A 21,293-nucleotide genomic window follows, 5' to 3' on the forward strand; every position below is an offset into this window, starting at 1 on the left:
AACCGTTCTAGATGATTGCGGAAGGGCGATTTCTCGGAAGGCACTGATTGTTAAATTTGAAGATGCCATCGACGATTGCTTCACCATGGAAGATTCTCCTGAGAATATTCGTGAGGATTGGACATTGTATTATTTCGCGATCAAATCGATGAAAGTCGAGACTGTGGAATGTTAGAGCAGTCGATAGCCGTTTGTCCCAATGCAGCGTTTAATTCGATCGGCATCTAGTAATACCGTCAATTTGGTTCCTTTGAGTTAGTCCGATGGTCGTGTAAATCCCCGGCGTGCAACCCCCGTCACTCGAGTCGGTCCCGTTAATTTGCGGAGAACACACGAAAATTACCAATACTGCTCTTGCAAACAGAAGACGAGAAGTCTTTAGTGCTGTAGATCAAGGCTCTTCGGTCTGAATGACAAATTAGGAATCGTCGAAATTATTCAAGCCCCGTCTGAATGAATTCAATTCTAGGATATTTATCCGGGACATCGGCAAATTTGAAAATGTTTGGTCTAATTAATCTGCAAAATGATGTAAGTATCTTGAAAAGTATTCTGTTACAAAAATAGTGTCATTTCAATTGATTATATATATTTTGTGGTTTTAAGTTTCGTGAATAGTATTATGATGATTATTATATGATATTATATAATCCTTGATTCTTTTTATAGTCCTTCATTTTTTATCACCGATCCAGACAATACACAATATTTATAAAATATTTACAAAATATTTATAAATATATATAAGACTCTTATTTTAAATATTTTGTAAATATTTTTGTAATCTTAGATTACATAGATCATAAACATCCATTATAAATACTATAAAATATTTATTGTATATCTTGTAGAGTAAATGCTATGTAAATACTTAATAAGACATTATAATTCAAATAAGAAATACTTAACAGAAACATTTATTTATATTTATCATAATATTACATTATAAATATTTAGTCTATCTTTTAATAATATTTCGAATAAAGCTTTATATAAAATATATATAAAATATACATTTCATAAAATGAATAATAATAAATATTTATCATAAATATGCTGTCGATGCCTGGCAACTTGATCCACTCAGAGGGATCAAGTAAGATCGATTCCAAATTAATCGAACGAGTCTTTGTTATAAAATCGTGATTTTTCAGAGGATATCCCACGTGCAACCGAGGCAGAATCGAGTCTTCACGCGTAATCACGCATTATCGCACGCATGTTTACATTTACGGACGCGTGCACGTTTGCGCTTTCGCGCGCGCACGTAAAGGACCACCAACGCACGCGGAAATCCGGATTTGCTTGCACATAGGCAGCTCACCAGCACACGCATGCGAGAGGTGCATCAGAGGGGATTTCATATAGCCGGTGCCAGATTGATTTGGTTTACCTAAACCGCTATCCCGTCCTCCTCCCGCTGGAAATCAGAGAGAGAAAGAGAGAGAGAGAGGGGGGAGGAGGGTGCCAGTGGATACCGCCCTGGATTTTCCACCGGCAAGTCGCGGCGAGGAAGGGTGTTTACTCAAGACACGACAATTCATTACGTAATTGAATTGAATGAGCCCTCTCCTTTGCTCCGCATCGCCCATCCCCTTCCGAAGCGTTTGGTTCAAACGTGTACGCGTGCGAATGCTCAGGCACGCGTGTGCGTGCATGGTCTATGCGAGTCGAGGGGTGGATCGAGATTCAGAGATGGATTAAAGACCGGAAGGAGCCCCGGAAGCCGACGTAAATCGACAAGTCTTTTGGGAAGGTGAGATTCTCAAAGTTGTCTCTGAAGATGTTCTTTCAATTTACGTCGAATAGCAAGATTATCGATACAATAGAAATTGTAGAAAAGTTCTTTGAAATCCATTAGGCGAATAAATAATTAATTTTTAAGTCATTGTTTAGCAACAAGCAATAAAACAGTCCCAAGAAATACATTAATTAGATTAAAAATATCAGTAATGTTCAAATTACAAATATATTTTCCAGTTTTTACTTATCCATGATAGAAGTTGATTATTCTCGTAGATAATACATTTAATTTAATCTTAATCGCGATCAAACATTGAGATGTAAATTAAAGAGATTACGATAACTTAATTTTTTTTTTTTAGAAATCCTGTTCATATATTTTGCTTCGAAATGCGATCGTCTCGGATGATGCCGCGCGAGATTTCGCTACGTCCCTGGTGAGACATTGTAACCCCCGTTCGTCGCCGGCGTCTACGCTCCTCTTCTCCGAGGCCGGGGAGATCCGAAGGCCTGGGACCGACCGGAGGGGCTGGTAGCGAGAGAGCGACCGAATTAAACGATTAGTTAAACTGATTTCGAGTTAGGCGAATGAATAAGTAATCGGATTTCTCGTTAAGGTAATCGCATTGCGCTCTGATTGGCTCCGTCTGCCTGCGTTATAGGCCGCACTCCCGGCATTTTGCCCCTCTTCTCGTCCCGTCCACCCTCGTCCACGTCGTACCGTTCACTCTCCCTCCCCTCTTTCTCTCTGCTGAAAGAGCGAAGAGAGGGTGTCCTCTCATCGTTTGCACGAGGGTGTCCTCGCGCGTTCCCATTGTCGCCGTCTCATCTCCCAGAAATTGAGAAGCGCGAATATTTCGAGTAATGTACACACTCGACTTTTACACCTATATTCCCGTTATCTCATTGTTTATCGCGCGCTACATATAATCGTTTAATTAGCATGACCGATATAACAAATGCTTTGAAATTTCGATAATTTAAAGAAGCATTCTTTGAGAAATTTGGTACTGTGTTTATTGAAGCATCTTCTCTAATATCCTATTAATTCTTTTGTTTTATTTCACTTGATCTTTTTCTTTGATTTCAAATATCAATCGAAGATTCATTCTCTTCTCTTTGATCATAGATTAAGATCGTGATATCTCTGTAAACAAGTTAAGGAAGTTCTCGCGTTTGATGAAATATAAGACAAGTCTATAATATACATGTAATACAAAAGCTAATAATATCTAGAAAAAATTTCATTGACGATTTATTTTGACGCACTATTTTGAAGATATTTAATTCTAAATTTATAAAATTTTACATTACAAGTTGAAGATATAACCTTATTTTGTAGTTATTCTTTTTTAAATTGAGACATTTGCGTATAAGACAATTTAAAAATCGTTATAAAGTAAACACTTAAGTTTGTTCTCGTAAAGTTTTATTTAAACTGACCGTACAGTTTACATCAAATGAGCATCTTACAATTTTTATTTTATCATTTCGAAAATTAGTAACATACAAAATTAATTATGTATAATGGCATAAATTATCGTTAATACCTTTTTATTCCATTATTTTAATTGTTTTACATGTTATTATGAGTAAATTATCTATTGGTTAGGAAGTAACGCGAGAACCTCCTTAAGAATAGAAAATTGACTATATGTTTTAAGTTCTAAATTTCCTTCTACTTGCACTCCCTTCATTCTCCCTTTCCGTCCGTCCATATCTCGTAAAACGGACTGACAAGGCGAAGTCTGCTAGTATAGCCCGAGCAATTACATTCCCTGAATGCAATCGCATTTAAATATTGCCGAGTTTGACGGCGACAAACACGGGGTACATGTCTCAGGGTCGCATTCATCTGGTGCGAGGAGAGATTTGCGGCGTACCGATGTTACGAGAGAGGATAACTTCTGTAGATTTAATATTGCCTTAAACGATGCAAATTTAGCATTATCCGGAAGGCAGCAAATATTGGATGTCTTCTTCGGTGAAAATCGCGCAACAAGCACGACGTACTTTATTGAGGACGATAAATCGTGTCTGAAAAATTGAGATTGGCAAGAACGAAATCGAGTTTACGTCCGACTGATGTACATCATCCTGACGGTCCTGAGAGTTCACTTACGCATCGTCGAAAAGGAAGACAAAGAGAGAACAAAGGGAAGAAGAAAACGAAGGTGTGTTATTAGTGAGAAGAGAAGTGGATATTGAAACGGAGAAATATACAGGAACTGAGAGAGTGAGGCAGCATGTGACAGAAGAAATGCACTTGTCACGAGTAACATGCAGGGCCGCTTTATCTGCATTGTGATTTCTTTTAGATTCATTTCTGCCTGAAGATTTCTACCTCAGATTCTCTATATATATGCATGTGTATATAACATATATATATATATATATATATATATATATATATATATATTATTTTTTTATGTTTACATACTTTATTAGTGAAAGCAATTATAAGTGTTTTTCATAAAATGAATTTTATTTTTAAAAATAAAATTTATTTTGAAAAATAAAAAATTGAATCCTGGAAAACATTCTATGAAAACATAATCAATTATTTTTAATGTTAAAGCAGTAGATTAATTTTAACTACGTCACACATGTGCGGTGTTCTTTACATATTCAATATAAATATCTAAAAAGAGAAAAAAATTACTTCGAAAGATATAAAGTATGAACAGGAAACGATTTATAAAACAGAATTTTATAATCGGATTACACACACAATTCGTGTCTACGTTATCCATGATTTATCACGAGAAGAAGATAACGTGTTCAAAATTCCCGAGTTCATTCGTAAAATAACTCTCTCTTTTCAGACCCGGAGCAGAAAGTCGACGATCCGACGACCGATAACGAGGCCAGACAAAAAGGAGGAGCTTCGACCGCGGAAAGCATGGGATTAATTACCGCGTGCCCGCGGCGGCGGCAGCGGCCTGTTTCTGCCTCCAGGTAAATACAGCGGCCCTGGCGGTCATACGGGGGGTGCGGAGAAGAACGCAGGGGATGATAGTAGGATGGTCGCCGAGCGGCGTCCTACACTCCTACCCCCGGCCGGCGACGAGGGTCGAGGGGTAGTTTCGCCGCGAGCGTTTCCGCGGCGGGCGGAAAAGCGGACACAAATGCTAATGAGCGTCGGTTTGGGGGGTAGATCGTGCCTGCCTCCTGGAAGGGGACGAGGGGCTGCGAGCCCCAGATCGTGTCTCGATTGAAACGAAAAGGAGGGAGAATCACCACGGGGCGGTTCCATCACGCCCATCCGCATGCGGATTGGCCGGCGGCCGAATGGCGTCCTGAAGGACGCGTGGCGTCGGGACGTCGACGTCGGGATGTGCCTCCCGTCGACGTATCTCCCCGGCGACGGCTCTCTCGCAACGGCGACGGCGACGGCGGCGGCGAGTGCCGTCGGTGCCGAGGCGCGACGTCGCGCGCGAGAGTTGCCCCGATAACCGTGAGGATGGAGCAGCTCGCCCAGTTCGTCTCCAAGAGCTTCGACAACGCGGCGGCCGCGGTGGCGGCTGCGACGAGCGTCGAGGCTGCCGCCGGCTGCAGAGCGGCCGCCGGCGGCAGGATCACGCTCAGTGTCGCGCATCTCATCGGTGATCATGTCGCGGATGATGTTGACCGCCGTATGTGTTATCATCTTTTCCGATGCATCGTGATATTATACTAAGTCTTTAGGTGCTGAGTTGATCGAAAACTGATCAAAATCGCGCGATCAAAATCGCGTTGATCGATGCAGTGCACGCATTCTTTTCTATGGGATCTCAATGATAGATCTCAATATAAATCGTGATGCCGAGCATAAAAAAATGTGCTGAGTCGAATGAAATTTGCTACGCGAGTCAGGTCGATTCGTATGTGTTTGTGTTGCAGATTGTTAGTGATTAAGCAAGGTTTATATCGATTCGGAATTCATTAAGAAGAAATTTATAGTGAGAGTTATGTTAAATTGTATTCTGGTGTATTCCTTGAATTAACAACAGTCTGCATGATTATTTGGACTATTTTATATAATTTGTGTATTAATGTGGATTAGAAAAAATTAATTGTGGATGCTGGAAGTACCAAATCCTTTACATCCATTTTTTAATATAGAATTTATTTATTTTTTTTTTTATTAACTCATTGTGATGACAGAAATTATATTTTAGAAGTCTGTGAATGCTTGTTACTGCTAAATTCACTTACGAATCGACCTAATCGCTGACGTCTTTATCGCGTTCTTAATACTTCGCGATCAAGATGGTCCCGCGCGACAGATGAATACAAGAGAAATCTTGTTTAGATGAAGCGGCGCAAGAGACTACAAGTAGCGTCATCGAGACGAGCGGAAGCATCGAAGAACCGCCGTCGCCAGAAGGTCGATTGCAACCGGAGGATCTCTCCGTCACGGCCAAGATCAAGGACATTCGGGACACCGCGGAGAACTTGCCACCCCTAAAGACACCCGAGCTGAAGCTATCGGTTCGCAAACTGCTTGGATGCACCCCCTCGCCACCGCCTATATCGAGGGACCGATCACCCAGCCCGGAAAATTGCGTTGAATTAAAAAGTCAAAACTCTAGTGATGGCAAAACTCTCGTATCCTCCAACGATCAGGTCAAAGTGTCCTCGCAGATTACAAGGTCGAGTGGACAAGAGGATTCTGTTAAAGGTGAGCATAATAGTGAAAGAATAGTAATTCTATACTAATTTCTGTGCGTTGTATGTAAAATAATGGAGTCTATTTTTCCAAAGATGATACTAAAATTTTATGACTTGTCCTGATAGTCTTGAATGGAATAAGATGATTATTCACTGGAGTTCGTAATTAATACTTAATTAAATAATAATTAAATTATTAGAAATGAAAATTATTAATTAAATTACGAAAGAGTAAATGCATAAAAAGATTACTTGTAGAAATTAAATTAAAATGAGTTTTTCAAAAATTATAATTGAGATAAACAAATTATTATCAGAACTCGAGATAGTAAATTAAGAACTTTAATTCTTGAATAATTTTTTTTATTTTCTAATGAATGAAAAGCAAGTTTTGTCTTTGTGAATTATAAATAACTTGCAATTTCTTTTTTCGCAAAATAACATTTGGAAGTATAATAATTGCATTAATGAAACTAAAAATGCACAAGAAAAATGTATAAAATTGTTAATTTTAATTAACGACCGTAATGTGTGAAACATGATTACATTTGCATAACAAAACATTCTACCATAGATATGAAGTAGAAATATTTTTATCTATCGTATTCAGAATTGTTTAATTAAATCTTCTAATTCACAAATCCTAAAATCCGTTCCCAGACTTTCGTCCCATTTTATGCCTGCCCTGACTCAACGTGCGAGCTAGGTTGTCACTTTTGATTTCGATTGATCGACGTTTCTTATGGCTGGCCCGTTTGCGATTGCCGTGCGAACGAGTGCGGGAAGGTCAGGAACCTCCTAGTGGCGGCATCGAAGTCGCAGCACCGGAGGGATTCGATCTTCGTTTATAATTCAGGCCGTCGTCCAATAAAGCTCACAAGTGATTGGGAATAGCTGACCGTTCGCAATGTAACGATCGGCGACCCGATCGGTGATTTCGCTCACGAGCCGAGTCATCTTCGATAAAACTCTCGCTCTGCCGAGCATTGAAAGATGAAATTACATCGATTCCTCGCCGTTCTCTTTTAGACAAACGGAAAGTTCCTCTAACAAAAGTAAACCGCTCTCATAAGAATCACGAGGATTATTCTCGGATCATATTATCATGTTCTGACGTTTGAAACTTTATGACATTGATTGTAAGTGATTTTTTATGTGAACAATTTTTCTTTAAAAAAAATCACGATACTTATTTCCTGCAAAAGGTTAAAAATTCCCGTTGTCTCTTATTTGAAACTCCGGAATCAACTTTCTGATATTATAATATTTTGACATTTCTTCTATTAAAATCTTTATAATTTATATCTCACAGTAGAGAAATATTCAATTTCCGTCTGATGAGGTAACATTCATTTGCCTCGCTTTTACGAATATTATATTCTATCTCAAACATTTCCAAATGATTACTTTAAATACAAATACGATCTGAATGTTAAGATGTTGAACTATTATATATATTCATATAAATGAATTAATTTCAGAAATTGCCGATATGATTGTCAGACTTTCAACGCCATTAATCTGAAATATTAATAATCCCCCTAAATTTCCCAAATTTAATCTTAAAAAACTGTAATAAACTATTACAGTCACTATTATTATTATTAATATTTCAAATTGATTGCGTAACCAATTATCATTTCTGAAATTAATTCATTTATAGGAATATAATAGATATAATAGATCAACATCTTAACATTCAGACCGTAGTGATGCTTCGTATTTAAAGTAATGTATTTAACATAAACAGTCTTGTTTCTAATCTTATTGTTTCCAAATGAATTTGTTAAATTCTATAAATTCATTTTGCAGTAATTGACCATGGGATAATTAATCCAAATGCGAGTAATGAGACAGAGCGAGTGGAAACGAGCGAACGAACAAGCGGAGAACGGAGGATCGAATCGACGGCGATCGCGTTATAAAAAGCGTGCGGCGTTGAAGTAACGCGCCACGCACGCTTCCCTGCACGATAACTCGGCGAGCCGAGCGGGCTGAACGCGGCGCCATGAATTTATGGTTTAATATGCGGCCCGCCGCGTTAGTTGTGTGTACGCCCCTCAAACGGGGGAAGCGACGAGAAGCGGTGGCTGGTGCTGCTGCTGCTGCTGCTGCAGCTCGCCTATCTCTCGAGGGCCCATAACTTTTTCCGATTAAGCGCAAATCAAAAAGCAATCTACCCGGCCGGCAGCCATCGCGGCCGCGAAAGTAAAACCGTAAATATTCGCCCAGGAACCTCCGGGGGAACGACCGGGGGACATCCGGTGTACCGGAAAAGGCGTAAAGCAATAAATATTAATGTACCTTGCGAGTGCTGATCGCCTCTGTACGATCCTCTTACTCTACATTAATTAAATCGTCATATAACTCATATACGTTCAACGTGCAAAGATTAAATTGAAATCACTTTTAGTAACAATTGATATTTATTACAGTACTGTTAATTGAAGATGATCATTTTTAATAGCTTAAAAATTTAGTAAATTTAGATTGATGAAGATGGAGAAAATGTAGCGAGATTTTCAATCTGGATAAAACTCATTAGAATTCATGTCTGTGCGTTTACTTCATTCACTGATGTCGATTCTGATAAGTAGATAAAAAATGCGAGGTTTCACAAAATTATAATAACTCTAACATTGAATAATTGAACATTAAGTCAATTATGGAATTTATCAGTTTGTACATTCATTATCATTTTTTTCTAATACTGATGGAATATTTTTAGTTGATGTGAAACATGTGAAGGCTTCATGGATACTTTCTCAAGTCCTATAGATGATACCATCAGCCTTGCAGCTTTTCAAAAACGAGCACTTCCAGTGATACGATACTCCAAAGCACATTTCGCTTCTCCTGACGATTTAGCGTGGCGTGCGCACCCATCGGTCTTCAGTCGCGCGTGTTTTTCCACGATTGCTGTAAGTGTTGGTGCTTGACCGCTGGTCAAAGGCTCGTGCACTCGTACGTATATTTATGGTACTTGGGGCGTGAGTTTCCTAAAGTATGATAGCGGAGGGTGTACAGCCGCTACTTTAGGAAAAATGAGAAAGAGAAAGAGCTCCCTTCATATTTACGTTCGAACTTCTCGCTGGACTAGCGATAAGTCGCGATACAAAAATAATAAATTGTAGCTTTCGACAATTTTATTATTTGCATTTATTCATGCAAGTAAAATGGTGAAAGCATCAAAATAAAGACTTATTTGGAAAAAACGATACACATGTTCTCAGCTGCGGTTAAATATTTAAGTTTAATGAAGTCTAGATAAAACCGTTACAAAAAAAATTTCTTTTTTTTCTTTTTAGGCAGTGAAATGGTGTCCGCGATTATACTGAGATTTGGAAAGAATTATGCGACAAAGGGTTAAACGTCTAACCGTAGGAGGCACTTTGCTTCATTAAGCAATAAGTGATTGCATGTCTTAAGCTCCCCTTGTGCTTCTTGCGTATTTATGGGACCATGTGCCATATGTAGCGACTGTGTGGGATACGACGACGCTTTTATACGTCTAATGGCCGTGATATCTCGACTCGTTTTAGAGGGAGAAAAATAGTATAGCTAAGGTGGTCGGTCCGGGGGTAGCTCTTCGGGGGTGGCTTAACTGGATCAGGCCAAGAGGGCAGCGCTCTTAGTAATTGAATTAGTGACCCCTCGCGTCCAAGTGTGATTGCTTTGGGTTTTCCAGTAGCAGGGTTCGGTTATCTGCTCCCCCGTTCGTCCCGCAGAATCCCTCTCGCCGTCTCGATCTCTACGAAGTATCGGATAACGTTCAGCAACTACGATTTTGCACCTCGGATCGAGACATTTGGGATATACTCAGGTAGTTTCACCAAATCGGGATTTAGAGAAACGTGTTATAGGACTTGGAAAATAATATGAAATCCCAGAATTTCAATTGTCTCGCGATATTGACGTCAATAATCAGTACGTTTTAGTATTGTGACAGCCTCTCGTCTCATTTTTTTCTTTATTTAATTTTATCAGAAGGAAAAAGTGAGTTGTCTCTAAAATATTTTAACAAACTTATTTCACTCGCGTAAATGATATTTAGAGAAAAGGCCCCTATTATGAGATACCGAGTTCATTTTGGATAAATGCTAGAAGGGCAGAATTTAAGAAAATAATAGGTCATTTTGAAGGGAGTTTAATAAGCTTTAAGATAATTATATAAAATTTAATTCAAATTCCATTTTTTTTAAATTAAAGAAATGTAAAAAGTGAGCAAATCAAAAAATTGTGCTCTTAATATGAGATGCTCTGAGAAATCGATAGTAAAACGCAAAGTATATCAGTATTGCAATTCCAAAACTTTATTTCATGTTTCTAAAATGCAAACAAACACTGCCAGCGTGCGTGAAAAATAAGCATGCGATAGATTATACTCAGAACTCGTCTTCAGGCAGTTGGAATTAAGCATTGCAGAAATAGACACTCGACGTTCATTAGGTTGTCCTTTTTATTATTGTACAATAACATTTACTTTTTAGCAAAGATTTTCCTATAACATAGGAACATGGATTATTTCATATTAGAAATATCCTGGATATCTCATATTATGATTTTCACGCCTTGTGGTTTTACGATCATCAAATTTAACTTCTGTAATTAAACAATTCAATATATTCCGTATTTTTCTATTAGTATGACCTTACTCTATCACTACATGAAGAATTTATTGCCAAATATTTATTTAATTAAATAATAAACAAGATTTAAAGGCTCATCTCAATGAAACTTGAAGACATCCAAATTCTAAAATCTTTTTTACAATGACTACAGATATGATTCAATAATGAATTTTCTACTAAATAGTTTTCAATCCAAGAGCAATAAATTCATGGTGGAACCAATAGATAACGTTTATTAGTTTAGCAAAAACGCTACTATCTCATATTAGGCGCCTATCTCATAACAGGGGGCTTTCCTCTAATAGTAAACGCAGAAAGACTTGGGAGAATTGCATAATTTACTAAATTACAACAAATAAATAATAAAAACAAAATTATAAGAGTAATTATTGTGACACTAATTCATTATTCTCTTTTCAGAAAGTAAGTGGTTATGAAAAATGAGAAGGCTAACTGTAAATTCGAAACGATGCCGATTCTCGCCCCTGGTATCTACGGTACATACGGGAATAAACGGCTGGCACGTTCGAGTTAATGACTGCGACAACGCGCGTATGTGTTGCGCCATGGGTTATGCTAACAATGCGCGGACGAGGGGCGTTGAAAACCGCGCGAGTTATTTTGGCGAGCAAGAGGGAGGTGGTTTTAAACCACCGCTGTACATATGGATGCGGGCCGCACACCCTGCCTAGGGCTCAGATTGGATTACGCGGATATGCGCTAATTGATTAAAGCGCCGTACGCCGTACGCAATGCCGCATGGCGATCGCGCCGGCGTGCAAACGCACGTAGACTGCAGATAGTGGGTCTCGTTTTTTGCCTCCGTTTCCGGATAAATCGCACGGTCGTTCTATTACCCGGTGGAAAGCGACACCACAGAATATTCCACGATAAAAACGCAATTTACCGGCTCCTCGACTCTCATTTGCGTTTCATACATTTTCCCTCATTAGCGAAAGAAATTCAAATATAGTAATTTATTATATTTGAATTTCTTTCGTTAATAATAAATTATTATATTTGAATTTCTTTTGCTAATGAGGGAAAAAAAGTTAGATTATTATTAATAATCTGATTTCTTAAAATGTTCTTAATCCTGTAGGCATGATTAATATAATATTAGGTCGGGGAAAAAGTTTCTTTGTATTTTAAAACATTTTTTTTGCAAAAGTTTTTCATTTGTTGCGAAATTTTCGTTACAATTATATCATTCATTATAAAATTGAGAATTATAAGCTGAATCAAATTTTGTATCAAAATTTAATTTATTAATAATAAAAATAAAATTAATGAAAAACAGGAGAAGCAAGAAGTTTCAGCTTTAAGAATCTGTTTTTTATAAATTGCGATATGATAATTTTTATCGGTTGAGTTATGAGCAGTCGAAGTCAGAATGCTCCTTTATTTAACTCACGAATAACTCAGGAATAAAAAATTATAGGAACATAAAAAAAAAGTGATTTTGTAGGGAAAGCTTCAAGTTTTCACGATAGGGAGTCAAAAATTTTCATAAATTTTTGTTGGACACATGAGAGACTCCCAAAATGAAAAGAAAATTTTTCATCTTTTTTAACTCACAGTTTTTTAAATGTAAAAATTACCAAACTCACAGAAACTCAAAAAATACAGTAACCTTTCGAAAGTAGAGATTTCAAGCTTTAAAACCCTTTCTTTAAATTTAAATTTCGTTTATTTCTGATGAAAATATTGTATGTACAATTTGGAATTAAAAAATATGAAGAAACTTTTTCCCCAATATATAAATGATTAAGAACTACAGAATAGTAATCTTATTAAAAAATAAGATTACTATTCTGAAAGGAATTTACAGATCACTTCTTGCTTCTCTTGTTCCGTTAATTTTATTTTTATTATTAATAAATTAAATTTTGATACAATAATTTGATTCAGTTTATAATTCTTAATTTTGTGAAAATCGTTAATATTATAAAAGTGTAAATGTCATGAAAAAGAAGAGGAAGAGATAATTATCTTGAAGGATGAACGAAAAGATGGTCCAAAGCGAAAAACTTTCTTGGCGCGTCGTATAGAGCGGCCACAAGCATCGCCGCGAGTTAGAGAGACGCTCGGATAATTAACGGCTATACGATTTAATTAATGGTCGCTTAATGTAAAGTAACTACGGTACTACGGCTTTTCGAGGTGTTGCCGACGAGAAGGAGGCGCGGAAACTCGAAAGGGGCTCATGACGAAGAAGAGTGGGAGGGACAGAGGTGGATTAAGTGTCTCGCGTAAGAGCCCTTGACGAAGGGGATGTGATTTATATAATTTAGCAAAGTGGTGAGCTACGCAGTCTTATACCGGGTCGTTAGTCATCCCTACTCTCTTCACTAGACGAGGGAGGGCAAACTCGTACCATCTCACCTTAATCACCCTCCTCCTTCGCCTTTCTGCATCTGTCCGATGGAATCTTCCGCGTGAAGATGCGTCCTCGATGCGATCCCGCAATCTGTGCGGGAACAAACTTAATACAGCGGTTATACACATTGATACACACTGAGTTACGCGGACTGGATTATGCTTACTTTTACAGTTCTTCGACATGTTGAGGGTATAACTGTCGAGGGTTTTCCCTCGCGCGGGATACGCTTGTCTAATGTCATCTAATTAGAGATGTCGGTATCTCGATTTGAATAAGATTCTCATAAGGTGGCGAGATATATGTTGATGGCACCTAGACTGGAAGAAATGGCCCGTGAACGATTCACGAAGATCAATTCAGTAGCATCGGTCGCCCCGGCTTGGTCGTTCTGGCTCGCGGCTCGCATTTGTCCCTGTGAATTAATCATCGCGCGACGAAAACTTCCCCGTTACTCGCTGCACATCTCCGGCGATGACTCACAGCATTCAGGTTTCTGTTTTGTCGAAAGCATTCCTTAAGAAGATTTTCGCGTTTGATGAAATATAAAATAAGTATATAATATACATGTAATATAAAAGTTAATAATATCAATAATATCTAGAAAAAATTTCATTGACTTTTACCGTAGCATTTTGAAGATATTTAATTCTAAATTTACCGAATTTTACATTATCAAGTTAAAGATATAATCTTATACTGTAGTTATTCTCTTTTAAATTGAGACACTTGCGTATAAGACAGCAATTTAAAAATCGTTATAATTATAAAGTAAACACTTAAGTTTGTTCTCGTAAAGTTTCATTTAAATTGACCGTACCAGTTTACAAGAAATTTATATTCTTCAGTGAAAAAAGCTAGAATATATGTCAAATGAACGATGCGTATACATCAAAGCGTGAGCATCTTACAACTTTTATTTTGTTATTTTGAAAATATTTAGCAACGTAATAAAATTAACATAACAATTAATTAATAATTATGTATCACTGCATAAGATATTGTTAGTAATCTTTTTATTTCATTATTTTAAAATGTTTTATTATGAATAACTGTCTATTGACTAGGAAATAGCGCGAGACCTCTTTAACAATAACAGAAAATTCATCTTTTCACATCGCGTAATGATATATTATATATACTTCTTATAATGGAACACAAATATATTCGAGAATCATATAATTATCTTTTAATGTATTTACCTAACGTTTTTTCATTTGCTCGAGCAATAATTAATTTGTAGGATCCAGCTGTCGGAGCAATGGAAGCGGCAACGGCAAGCAGAGGAGATCACGGACGAACTTCACCATTGAGCAATTGGCTGAACTCGAGAGGCTCTTCGATGAGACGCATTATCCGGACGCGTTTATGAGGGAAGAGCTGAGCCAGCGGCTCGGTCTTAGTGAAGCGCGGGTACAAGTCTGGTTCCAGAATCGACGTGCCAAGTGTCGTAAACATGAAAGCCAGTTACACAAAGGTAACGTGCTGTCGCAAACTCTACAGTGGATATAACACGTTTAATTCTTCCTAGATATAATGTGCTTATTTTTCTCTTGCCTTTAAGTTATAAATAATTATAGACTTTTTTATTTATAAAAGTCAGAAATATTTTGTCATTAAAAGTATGAAGTGTAAAAAACTTGTATTACATTAATTAAGAGTAGTGTATTTCTTTGTAAAATTTACATATCAATAGCCAGGGTTGTTAAAAGTTATTTTCTCGTTACTGTGTTCTTCTACTTCTCAGTATTTTTTATAATAAACAATTTGATAATGACTTTGCAATTTTTTATGACGATAACACTAACTAACTAAATGCTAAAGCTGGAAAAATCATTTTGAAAAGTAATGTATTATCATTATTATGCGTTTGAATTACTCACTGAAAAAACTAAAAGTAATGAGTAATAAATAAATAAAATAGTACCTTTCAAATTTCGTTATTCGTTACTAGAAATTGTAACTTAATTACTATTACTGTTACTCATTAGGAAAGATAATTACGTAAAAAATAGTAACCAAAAAGGTAACTTCATTAATTTTTTACATAACTTATACAACCCTGTCAATAGCAATACTACATCAACAGCGATAGTATTCTAGGATTAATATTCGATTGGTAGTTCTAATTACATTTTTTTACAGGCGTCGCCGGAAGTATGGTACTGGCACCGCGAAGTCCGCCGACGACATTGGAGCCATGTCGAGTTGCACCTTACCTACCAGCCCTCAGATTACATCCATCGCCGATGCAGGGAACCACAAATGTCACAGTAGGATCAGCTTTTGATCCAGCGGTGCTGCACTACGCGGCAGCCGGGGGCCTCTTCTGTCTGCCACCACCACCGCCACCGCCACCCCCGGCACCATCGGCTGGTCATCCTCCTCATCCGCTGAGCCTGGCTGCATCGTTGGCCGCTGCGGCAGCTCGCTCGAAGAATAGCAGCATTGCAGACCTTAGGCTGAAAGCGAGACGGCACCAGGAGGCCTTAGGGCTTGATAGGCCCGCGTAAGGTTCGCGGTGTGGTACGTCTTGGACGAAGAGGGACTTGACGGGGATGAAGAAGTGCGAGTTGTCGTGACGGTGAGTATACTCAGGTTCGAAAAAGATCTGTATTTTCATCGAAATGTAACTTAGAGCAATGCGAAAGAAAGATTGATAGACCGACATGATCATGGTGATTTCAATTTTCGATACCATAGGAAAGGTACATTATATCTTATGTCAAAGTATTCACTCACTTGTCGTTGTTTAAAATTCTATAAAATTTAGACCTATATTTTTTTAAAATAAAAACTTTAGTTCAAATTTAAGAAATTTTAATTATTTTATTTTTTTTACATTATTTTGAGAGTAAAAACATTGCAGTTATTTGTACACGATTAAAATTACAGGTTGCACGTGTCATTGTTTTGTGCAGAAAACTTGCTCGCGTATAGAATATAAAAACGAAACACGTGCATCTCTTCATCCGCGACGTGCCGAAGAGTCTGAGAAGTACAAAGGACACTCAATGTATATAAACTAAATTGCGGAAGGACGATGGGAAACGTGTAACATATATAATGTATACAGAATCGAGAGTCTCGCTTGTATCTCGATTATTCTGTGTCGAAGAACTGTGATGTAAAACCGCGAAGTTTAATCAGCAACGATTAAGAAGACGACACATTAATGTAAAGTCTATCGTCACCAATTCTTGAACCAGTTCTCATCTCAAGTTAGCGGGCATTCGTTCGGAGCGGAAATTATTGTAGCTTTGTGTATGCTCATGCATGTGAAGACATGTTTAAACGGAACGTTTGTCGAAATGTCATATTTGTCAACGTAGGAATTCAGAAAATGTCAAGGTATGTTCAGTTCTTTGATAACATTATATGAAGAAAATCATAGAATATTTTCTAAAATATATTTTGTTATCAAATACGAATTTTATCAATAAGGAAATTCAAGAAAACAAGATGCATCGAGATTACTCATCAACAGAATAAAAAGACTCTTATGTCATCTCTAAAAATAGATTTATTATACGTTGCAAAAGCAATTTCTGAGGATAATCTACGATGGAATTCAGAAAGTGCCAAGATTACTGACCATCCATGTAAAAGGAACCGTACGTCGTTTCCAAGAGTAGATTTCGGTCACAACATTTCTTACCAGCAATATTACTTCGCAAGGGAATACGGGAAACTCCAGGACGCGCCAGGATCGCTGACCAACCGCGGGTGAGAATTATAGATCGCCGCGTCCTGGCAGCGGCTTGCAAGACATAACTTTCGTAGATGATTCACGGGCGGGTGGACGGACGCCGGACGATTTCTCGCGTTCGTCGCCAGCGAGCGAGCGGGGGACGGCGGACAGCATCGCCGTCGGGGCGCTAATGCAATAACGCGCGGCTACGCGGATAAATCAAGCAGGGCGAACCGCTCGAACGGTGGCTGTGCTGTGCCAGTGCTGCGCCGCGTAATCGCGTTACCCCGGTTGTCCCCAGGGCGCCGTTATAGTCCTAGAACCCCTTGCCCTCAGAAAGGAGGATGAGGTGCTCCGAAAGTCGCACGTTCCTCGAATCCGGTAATTCGTCCGACTTATCTCCACGTAAATCGCGAGTCTGGTTTCTCATCTATTCATTAGCGAGAAAATATAAGGGACTTTTACGATATCGTCTCGAGTCCAAATACGCTAAGCGAAAGAGGAATCTCGGTATTATTGCCATCACACGTAGCACGGGGATATATTAGTGTTTACCGTATCGGGAACACGTTGCTGAAGCTTATTCACTATATCAAATCGCGATGAAACGTCTTCCAGTGCATTTTCCTGGATAAATCAGTCATGCATCTCGGAGGAGGGTTGTAATCGCGTTAACACGGATTTATTCCGGCCATCCCCGGGGCGTCGTTATCGTCCTATCCGCGTGTGTCGATAGGTCGAAGCAACGTCGCGTGGCCATGATTTGATTAGTGACTTTAATTAAAAAGAACGCGTACAGAAACCGCTTCAATGTATACGACCCATATATGTTGAATTGCCTTTTTATAGGCATTGTATATAAAAAAGAAAAGCCATAATTTGGTCGCTTTACGACCGCAAGATTGATTCTGCAACAGTGACTTACGGTCTCATAAACTAACTTGGATTTTTTACGATGTAAATCTTCTAATATATAGCAAATTTTTATTGGATTAGAAATTAATTCAATTATAAAGTGATATTTAAAGTATAACTTATTACGTACTGCATGTACATATTAAAATTGAATATATTTAGAGACATTCTGTATAATAATCTGTTAGAGGAAGAAATGTGTGAGACTGATGTCACTTGTATTGTAAATCATCTCGCTATTGAAGAGTGAAATCGATTAAGGCGATTTGCAGGAAATGAAAAGTTACTTTTTAAAAGTAACAAGTTACAGTTATTCGTTAGTAGAAAAAGTAACAAGTTACTGTTAGTAGTTATAATTTTTAAAAGTAACTCGTTATTTGAGAAAGCTTTTATTTTTTCGATAATTTTAACTTTTTTAAAATCAACGACCATCAGTTACAATTGGATGCCTAAAGGTTTTCTAATCTCAAGCTATGAATGGCTTGTGTCCAATTGTGTGCAAAGTAACAATAAAAGTAACTGTAAAATTCATTATCGTTACCAAAAAAATCTAACTACGATACCATTACAGTTATAAAAAAAAAGTAACTTGTAACTGTAACTTCGTTAACGAGTTATTTTCATTCCCTAACGATTTGTTTATATATATATATAAGTCATTAATCGATAAACATACCGATTGAGCTCGTAATTAATTTAACGATACATGTTAAATTCTATTGCTCTGTCCCTATAACGAAAATGTATCTTTTTTTTCTTGTTAGTTTTTGTAAAATAATCAGCAAAAATCCTCACCATGTTAGAAAGGATGCGTATCTGATTTTTATATTTTAGTTAAGTTTTAACTATATAAGTTTTAACTATATATAAGTCTTATCGAAAACATTTTTATACTAGAAGATTTATAATTTTAATAATTTTTCTTATTTATTTAAATATATTTGATTTTTTAGGTTTTCAAGTATTTTATGCGGAGCAATATAGAGAAGGATCTAATCGAGTTATTATTATCATCATCGATGATCACTGACGTTGCCATTATAGCAACAAATGAAAATAGTAAGAATAATTTGCAGCAATTACATTCGCATAACGATAAAAATAATGATGCTCCACCTCATTTACAGACAGGGAGATAATAATAAAAGCACAAGGCCAGGGCCAAGGGCTGTATTCGCCCTTCCACCTCCAGTGACGTTTTCCGAAATAAAATAAAATCCTCCCTGAAATAATTCGGAGGGCGCCGAGGGATGCTCCTCTCTTTTCTCCCTTCGCTCATTTTAATCCGAGTTTTAAGAAGTTTTTCCTATTGCTCGTAAATTGGCCGTCGTTTGTCTGGCTGGGGTCACGTGGGGCCAGCAAGGGGTGGGAACCACCCCCGAGGTATTCTCCCTACTATATAGCGAGATCCTGTTGTTCGCACATTGCGCATTCGTAGCGCGCGAGTGGGGGATGGAAACTCGTAACTGCGATATAATGTCCCACGAAAACCAGCTACCATCATCAATTATCTCCACCCTCTCGTCCCCTCAGAAGGGATGAAACGGGGAATAATCGAGAAACGCGCGGAGCCGTTGAGATTTCTTGAGATTGCACAAAATCGGAGACGTAAAAAATTATAACAGCAATAGTATTATTTAAAAAAGTAAGTAATAAAGATGATCTAAAAAAATTTTTCAAAGATCAAGATTAGGTAATTTTTAATACTCTTTTTTGAATTGAAAAATTTTCAATATAGTAATTCATTTAAAACATGAATTATCTCTTTCCTGTAATAAATATTCTTCACAATTAAAATCAGGATTGTATAAGTTACATAAAAAAGTAACGAAGTTACTTTTTCCCTTTTTTATTGTATGTAATTACCTTTCCTAGTGAGTAACAGTAACGGGGGGTAATTAAGTTATAATTTCCAGTAACGAGTAACGAAATTTTGAAGTTACTATTTCATTACTATTTCGTTACTCGTTACTTTCAGTTTTTTTTTAGTAAATAATGCGTGATAAGTTATTTCTTTAAATAATTTTTCCATCTTAGCACAACTTTAATGATTAGTTTGTTAGCGTTACTATCATAAAAAATTGCAACATCATTGTTTTGTCAAATTGTTTACCATAAAAAGTAACGGTAGAGTAACGAGAAAGTAACTTTTTTTAACAACCCTAAAATTAAAATTTTCTTCAAGCAGGACTTCATTACGTATTTTTTTAATATTAAATTACTTTATTGTTTAGCTCGAAGAGTATCGCCAGGAAAATTGATTAACGCTTGGCCATTGGTGAAAAATTCGCGGCAACAGATCAATCCTGCAATTCCGACGGCGTGATCGAGGGGATGGGCGGGACGGATGCTGCGCGAGATTTGGAAATAATTCAGCCCCGCGCACTGACTGGCGGGCCAAGGGGCTGCTTGCTCTTCCGACCCCCGCGTGCCTTAATCTAATCCAAGGATAATCTAAAATTCATGACACACATAACTGCCAGGCGATGATATATCTGGCGGGGGTGTAAAGGCAACGTCTTCTCCGTTCCGCCGTCGTTCTACCCCTCGCCACACCCTTCTTACCGTTCTTGTAGCTTGCAGTTTGCCTCGGCGGGCACCCAACAGCAATCACTGGCATTATTATTTAATGCGATTCGCGTGGCGGCGTATACATCGACCAGCTACCTTATAAATCGCGATATCGTAGACTCGCTGCTAGATGCTGTTTATCTCACGAGAGGAATTACCAGTTCGATCGGCGCCAGTTGATCCTTCTTCTCTAACATCCCGAAACACGTTAAGTTAAACAGACCGCGTAACAATTGATTGCACATCAGGATGCCGTTTACATTGCTTTCTAAAGAGATTATACTGCCTGGATACAGTGGAATTTTTATTCGAAGAATATCATATAAATTAAAAACGTAATTTGGAAGATCCAGCTTTATAGCATTACAAAGATCGTGGAATTATTTTATCCTATAAGGTAATCAATCTCGCTTGCGTTTCAAATTTATTCAATAATCAATGAATTTCCCATTTTATTTCTCGTTATGTTAAATAATCTTAATCGTTCTTTCCAGTCGTTTTGATCGAAAGACCAATCCTAAACGTATCATCCACTTATACGCTAAGAACTTCACCGTTCCTATTGAATTAATCGACTTGCGTACGACCAGCCACGTACCCTTACCGATACCACGAGCGTCGTTCAAGCCCCGATGGAAGCCGATAATCCGGGGAATGCAATTCGCGCCTTTACGACGGGGTGAGATGCACGCAAATGGACCGAGGGATG

The 21,293-nt window shown here is 37.8% G+C and overlaps 1 protein-coding gene and 1 long non-coding RNA gene across 2 annotated transcripts; one reads left to right on the forward strand and one right to left on the reverse strand.

Moving 5' to 3' along the window:
* The first annotated feature begins 5,137 nt into the window (after positions 1–5,137).
* Positions 5,138–17,015, forward strand: LOC105143971 (uncharacterized). Its single transcript, XM_087414612.1, has 4 exons — positions 5,138–5,378; positions 6,038–6,406; positions 14,651–14,884; positions 15,553–17,015. The coding sequence occupies exons 1-4, from the start codon at positions 5,207–5,209 to the stop codon at positions 15,918–15,920; spliced, it is 1,143 nt and encodes a 380-aa protein (XP_087270738.1). The 5' UTR covers positions 5,138–5,206; the 3' UTR covers positions 15,921–17,015.
* Positions 9,685–14,706, reverse strand: LOC147907121 (uncharacterized). The gene is made up of 3 exons (XR_015547766.1): positions 14,610–14,706; positions 13,574–13,903; positions 9,685–13,497 (listed from the first exon to the last, which is right to left on the reverse strand). It is a non-coding gene; the product is annotated as an uncharacterized LOC147907121 (long non-coding RNA).
* Positions 17,016–21,293: the final 4,278 nt, after the last annotated feature.

The sequence above is a fragment of the Acromyrmex echinatior genome, chromosome 16, assembly GCF_024713525.1.
Source record: "Acromyrmex echinatior isolate Ae372 chromosome 16, ASM2471352v2, whole genome shotgun sequence".
NCBI classification, from domain to species: Eukaryota; Metazoa; Arthropoda; class Insecta; order Hymenoptera; family Formicidae; genus Acromyrmex; species Acromyrmex echinatior.